Raw genomic sequence first — 6,955 nt, 5'->3', positions numbered from 1 at the left:
GTCCCACTTGTTTTCATCATAAGATGAGATAAATCATGCTCAGTGGTATAGAATAGTAAGAGTCTCTGTGCAAGACATTAATTAGAACTGTTTGTAGTTGGTTACATTAGAAGCTAGACTTTTGGAGGAATGTTCAATGGAATGCTCACCCTGTCACTTAGTTGGCATTATCCCCACATGCACGGTGTTCACAGTGGCAACACTGACCAGAGGAGAGCACCTCTGACTATAGCCGGGGACTGAGTTTGAACAGCCACTGGTAGCTTATTCTTAGATGCTGGCAGAGCCTTTTAAGTTTGGTCACATGCCTGTGACATAATCTGCCTGCATAATTATTCTGTGTCAGTGACTCTAATTTGTAGAGTACATACTTGTGTATTTAACATATCCCGTGTATGGTTTGCTTTAATTTCCATTACATTTTCTCCTCATCACATTTGATATTTGGAAAATTGTCCAAAAAAATATCCTTTTTCCAGTGACATTTTTGGTCAGTCTTACTTGAATCCATATAGTGTAACTTCAGGCCAGCAGTAGGATGGCTTCCACCTGTCATTTTATTGTCTGAGTCTACCTGAAGTGACATGGAGGAAGTGGTATGTGACTCAGGCAGTGCTCCATGCTCTCTTGAAATAATACATGGGTTCCGATTGTCACGATCAAATATAAATGAAAAAGAATGTTTATGCCTACCCGTTCAGCACCTGTGCTGTGCTGCTCAGGTTCCTTAGTAGTCTCTCTTTGGTTCCTCGAAATTTGTACTCTGAATTGATGAAGAATTATCTAGTTGAAGATATATTAATAGTCCAATGACTAATCTGCATTTCAAATGAAAACTATGCGTTCATACCAATAATACTCTTTAAATTTTTGTTATTTAACTTTCCATTCTAAGTCCATACTGCCCATTGGCTGAATGTAAACCTTTATACAGCACTATCTAAAATGTTAGACGTATTTGTTCATGGTTCCTAACACTAGCTATTATTTGTATGAATTTTACAAAATACTGATAGTAGACATTGACTTTTAATTATGTCAAGTTCATGATTTTAAAATAGGTATATATTTAAATTCCTTTAATATTGCCATTTAAGAATATAATTTATTCAGACTGAGTCACATTACTATACTTACTATTAGTTTTTCCCCAAAATGTCAACTCAAAACCTAAAAGGAGAAAAAGGCAATAGTTGGTCCCGTACCTACGGTGCTTGGTTTCTGGGATCGAGACGCTGCTCCCCGCCTGGGTGTGCGTTTAGTTCTGCTCCATTAGACTCTGGGCTGTGCTTTCTCAACTCCACCCTCTTTATTAAAAAAAAATTTTTTTTCTCAAATATAATTTATGGAAAAAATTATATGGCTAAGAGTAAACATGCATGATACCACGTTTTAGACAAACTAACACTTGCTATGCTTAAGAGTAAACTTCTGTATGTTGAACATAAAGGCTGTTTTCATTTTCTGGTTCAAGATACACTTTTGGCAGCTCGCATGCACAGAAATGATGTTTTTTCATCCTTTTCATGACCACGGCGGACTCAGAGGCGGCTGCTGCGAGGTTGGCATTTAAAGTGCAGGGACTGCAAGGGCCAGGAAAAATGAGGATAAGTCAGGTGTCCACGCCACCGCAGAGTGAATGGGCCTTTCACCGGGCCTTTCCGCCCGAGCTGCCTGGGGGAGGCCGCGGGAGGAGGGGCAAGAGGCACGGCAGGGGGGTGGGGTGGGGAGGGGACTGGGGCGCTCCAGCCCAGAGCGCCAAGCTCAGCAGTGTCCCCACGAGCACATGCTTTTGTTTTGACAACACACTTCGGAGAGAGCTGCGTTAAATAAGGTTGTAGAAATAAAGTTCATGACAGCATGAAAAAAAATGTGAATGCCTTGATTCTAGCTTGAATCACTCTGATTTCAGCAAAATTATTTTTAAACTTTTTTTTAAAGTAGATACGATTTGCCAAGAATAAAGGGCTTGATTTTCACATGAACAAAGTTGGCTTTTTTGTTGTTTTTCATCTCAAACCAGGAGTTATGTATGGGTTGAAAAGAGATATGAAAGTCACTTAGATTATTTCAGTATCTGAAATGATTGACATAAAGTGACATTAATATAATTTTATTCTCGGTCATGCAAGGACTTCCTTTGTGAAGAACTCTGTTTCATGTTGAGCTTCAGGAGAACTTAATTATGGGATAAATGACATCATCGTCATTCAGGATGCGGAGCAGGCCTTTCGATAATTCGGCGGGGTGCAGCCGTGGGTGCTGGGAATGTGTCTGACCACTTTCGTATTTACCCTGCAGGCTGTTCTGTTAGAGGTTCCTAGGATCGCACGATGTTTAGGGCCTTACCGGGTATGCACCTACAGCCTTCCAGGAGAGTCTCCACCCCTGCCACCCGCCATGGTATTTTAAACAGCACTGTGTGTGGTGGGCTTCAGGCTGAGGAGTTTGTTGACCTGGGACACCGTGGGGAGGGGTCAGAGGGAGCAACATATTACGTTTGCATTTGGAAAGATCCAGAAGAGAACAAGCTAGGAGTCAAGAGAAATGCTAAGAGCTTAGGACGGGTGGTGGGGCCCCTAAGAGGTCCAGCTGGCAGGTTTCGGTGTGTCGGGGGCGTCAGACTGGGGAGACTCTTCCTCTCCCTCTAGTGGCGCAGATTACTGGGTGAACACGGACTCCACGTGTCCCTCCCACGTGCCTTCTGTCCTGGGCAGGGGAGGGCTGGCCCATCTGCCACCCAAGGAAGCAGGGTGAGTAAGAGGCATGGTTTCACCCGAGAAGCGGCCCAAGTGGTGACACCACACGCACAAGGGAGTGAGTCTTTGTCGTGGGGTATGACAGGTGAGACTGGCTGCTGGGATTAGAGAATAGGGGATGAGTTCACTTTGAGGTATGTTGAGTACGAGGCGCCTGTTAGGACACCCAGGTGGACCTGTTCGGGAGGGAGTTGAATTTCTGAGTCTGCAGATGAGGGGAAAGACTGGGCCGGCCATTCAAACGTCAGATGTCTTAAAGTGTTTTGAGAGCAGGGCACAGCAGAGTCCTTCGGACAGAGATGGCAGCGGAAGTCACGGTTCAGGTGGCGCTCTTTCTCTCGTTCCCGTAGTCTGCCACAGTTGTAACTTCAGTTTTCCCTCATCTGCAGCCTCATTTCACCCAGAGAATTCCTGTTCTCTGTCCACTGCACTGTGGGATGGTCAGTGCAGCCCACCTTGTTGTTGTTTGGTGTCAGGTCTAGTGCTGGTTCCCAGTGATGCTTGGTTCTCCCAGTGTAGAGGTGTCAGACCTGGTTGGTAGATGAGTTGGCAGAGAGGCTCTTACTCCCCTTTATCAGAGTTTAGTAGCGGAGATTTGCACACTGCCACGAACTGCAAGAGGTGTGCTTGCAAATCAAGTGGTCGTCTTGCTGCTCTTTGGAGTTAGTCTCCTTTGTCCTGGAACATTCTCTTCTGTCATGTGACTGCAGATGTTTCCAAGAATCGGAGTAGTCCCAGGAGATAGGAGGCAGAGCACTGTCCCTGCCATGGTTTCCCCTGGCGTTAATACTTTCCAGAATGACACAAGAACTAATGCGAGAAAAAGAAAATAACCTTTATCTTCCATGCCTGACAGATAATCAGATTACTCTGGGGATTAGGTAAAAATAAGTCGTTTATTCCTACAGTTACCATAATGACCAAGAGAATCTTATGTAAGAAAATTTTAAAAATTAAACTAGATAAATAAGATCTAGCATATGGAATGAGTAAATATAGAAAGAACAATGAGTTTTAAGACAAAGTTGGCTTTTTTTTGACGAACAACATGGTAGAGTAAGTTCGCTGCATCTCTCCGAAGCCCACCAGCCATGGGGACGCATTGGTGTTGCTGACTGTTGGGGGCCTGGCACTTGCAGGCTCCCAAGGCAGCAGTGGACCGTGCTTCGCTGGTTCCCATTTCTTCATCTCATCACAAAAACCACGCAGTGGCTTTTCCCCCTAACGTTCCTGGTTTTATTCACAGGCCACGTTCTCATAGAGATTTCAAGTACCCACAAGAAACTCGACGAGAGTCTTAAAGAAAATGTATGTGAACTCTTTTTATATTTACAAAATGTTTATTTTTAACTTTTATTTTGTTTAAAGTCTCAAATCTGGTATGAATTTTTTATCTCCTTTTAACAGTTCAAAACATTCCATAAAGAGATTATCCATGAGCTGGAGAAGAAGACCGAACTTGACGTCAAATACATGAACGTGAGTGCGCGGTTCTGCTCCAGCTCTAAGGGGAGGCGGGCGAGGGGCACGGGGCCGGCTCTCAGGGGGCTGCGCTGGCCCGTCTCTGAGCCCAAGGAGAACTCCCACTGTTTAGTCGGCGGCGTAAGATGAGGACGGAGCCAGGGGTTTGGTATGTACATGAATGCATAAGACCGACAAGGTTCCTTTGGGCCGAGTGGATTCGTTTTTGCTAAAACTGAGATTTTATTAAAGCATAGAGAAAATATTGCAAGGAATCTTACTGCTCTGGAAAGCATCGTTTTCAGGAGCACACACATGTTGATGTCGTCTGCATCTGTGTTAGAGCATCTGTTGCTTTCGCAGACCAGCACTCTGGGACGCAAGCTGTACAGGGAGAACACCGTCTGGGGTTCCCGGGTGTGACCGGCAGACACGGCCTCTGTGTGGCACCTGTTGCCAGTCACCGGTGTTCCAGCAGTTTTCTCTTGCCTGGCCCTCCAGCCAGACGGCTCTCTCCATCTCCCGTCTGCCGTGGAGTAGCTGTTTGCTTTCCCAGCCAAAGTCCCGTCTTCTCAGCAAGACCTGCACGTGGCCGTAAGCGGTGCACCTGCATGGACGTGCTCTGTGCGCCCCGGAGGGCTGCGGGGCCACCCATGACTTCTCAGGGGTGTAATGCCAAGTACTTTCCACACACTGTCTGATTTTTATCCCTACAGAAATTCTATAATGTGGGCACTCTTATTATGCTCACTGTACAGCTTAGAGGGGAAAGATGGATTTCAGAGAAACTAAGTAATTGCTGAGATACATAGGAAACGTGGGGAAAAGCCAGAATTAACCCAGGTCAGTGAGGCTCTGAGAAACCCTGCTACACAGCACCCAAGCAACTGGAAGAGGTTGCGTCCTTCATTCTCTTTCCTGAGGTCATAAGTCATAAAACAGGAGTATGGGATTTAATATTGGTTATTTATTCACCAAAGCACTTACCACCCAGTGTCCAAAAACCTTTCGGGAAAGAAAGAACAAGAGAAAGAAAAGATACTGCTGTCCTCTGAGAGCTTCCCTTCCGGTCCAGGGCCTCTCACAGACACGGGACTTGGGGCAGACAAAGCAGTGTGCGGTGTGGGCACGCAGGGCCACAGCGGGGGAGGCAGTGTGCGGCGTGGGCCTCGGCCAGCCGCACCCGGTGGAGATATTAGCAGAATAACTGCCTGAGCGTCTGCAGGTGCTGCAGTAAAGTATGTGCAACTCTTAACTTACAGGCTACTCTTAAAAGATACCAAACAGAACATAAGAATAAATTAGATTCTTTGGAGAAATCTCAAGCTGAATTGAAGAAAATCAGAAGGAAAAGTCAAGGAGGACGAAATGCACTTAAATATGAACACAAAGAATTTGAGGTGAGTGCTTCGCACTACTTGATTTTGTTGGTAATCAGTTTACAGGGAAGCTTGCTTACCGCATTCAGTCTGTACTTTATCCACGGACTCATGTCGCTCTTGAAGTTAAAAACAGCATTTGGACTTGTATGAGCTGAAGGCTATGGAGTTTCCCGAGGTAAGAGTGATTAGTTGCCTCCTAAAAACGCTGACATTTTCTCCTCGCTCCAGGAGGTAAGGGACTCTCCATGAGCAGCATTACTGTCCCCATTTTACAGATGGGAAAAGTGAGGCTTAGGTTAAGTCATGTGCTAACACTTGGAACTGGGGTTTAAACTTGAACTTTCTGGTTCCAAAGCCCATGATTTTTCAGTAGGGCGAGATCTTATATCTGGAGTACCAAGTAATATTTTGTGTAAATTGCCCAATGGAATGTAAGGCCTTTGGCAACTTCTCTTCACTCATGAGTCAGGGATCTTAATGACGATGTTTATCTGCTCAGGTCAGGTTACAGCTTTGTTACTTTGTCTAATGTTTATCTGCCTTTAGTAGTTACTCCATTATCAAAATAAACCAAGTAAAGATGGTAAAAGATAGGTGTCAGGCTGTGTCGGTACTGTTACACTTGTCTAATTATTATTTATTTTCCTAGTATGTGGAAACTGTTACTTCTCGCCAGAGTGAAATCCAGAAATTCATCGCAGATGGTTGCAGAGAAGCTCTACTTGAAGAAAAAAGGCGCTTCTGCTTTCTGGTTGACAAACACTGTAGCTTTGCAAATCACATCCATTACTATCACGTACAGGTGGGTGTGATGGCAAGTTGTGTTGCATGCATTAATCTTATGTCATATCTAAATGCCCTCGAAATGCTTCACCTTCTGTATGTGCCCCCATATAAAGCAATGGGCCTACTTTGCCAATGAGAAGATGTCAAAGAAATAGTTTTGGGCCAACTTGAATATGTAAACTTTTAGAATAGATGAAATAGTCAAATGTCAGCTTATAACATTAGTTCAGTAATAAACCCAGATTTAAAATCTTTTATAAAATCGTGTTTAATAATTGAGAAATGGCATTTTTTTTCTTTTCCCACCTGTGAGTCAACTTTTCTCAGATTCTAAGTGACTCATCTTCGGCATCAGTGTCTTCACAAAACCCGCGGGCGAGTCTCAGCAGGCCCCAGGCTGCCCCACCTGGATGGTCTGAGATGCTCACCTTAGGGGTCCATGCGCATGGTGTCGGTGGAAATTTTACCCAGGCCACAGACTCCATTCACAGTGTCAGGACAGCCAGCTATGTTTACTTTTCGTTCTTCTTCAAGGTGTTTGTCCGTGACCTCGTCACCTGAGTCACT

At 44.8% G+C, this 6,955-nt stretch overlaps 1 protein-coding gene across 1 annotated transcript in view; it reads left to right on the top strand.

Annotated features, from left to right (window-relative positions):
• Positions 1-6,955, top strand: part of BAIAP2L1 (BAI1 associated protein 2 like 1) — a 48,109-nt gene that overhangs the window by 25,501 nt on the left and 15,653 nt on the right. Inside the window, 4 exon segments of the mRNA XM_023532809.1 lie at positions 4,006-4,067; positions 4,167-4,238; positions 5,483-5,620; positions 6,252-6,404. Coding sequence (XP_023388577.1) covers positions 4,006-4,067; positions 4,167-4,238; positions 5,483-5,620; positions 6,252-6,404 — 425 coding nt within the window.

Source organism: Pteropus vampyrus, unplaced genomic scaffold (assembly GCF_000151845.1).
Source record: "Pteropus vampyrus isolate Shadow unplaced genomic scaffold, Pvam_2.0 Scaffold90, whole genome shotgun sequence".
Taxonomy (NCBI): Eukaryota; Metazoa; Chordata; class Mammalia; order Chiroptera; family Pteropodidae; genus Pteropus; species Pteropus vampyrus.
Note: the sequence above shows the minus strand (reverse complement) of the source record. Positions and strands in the feature narration are given on the sequence as shown.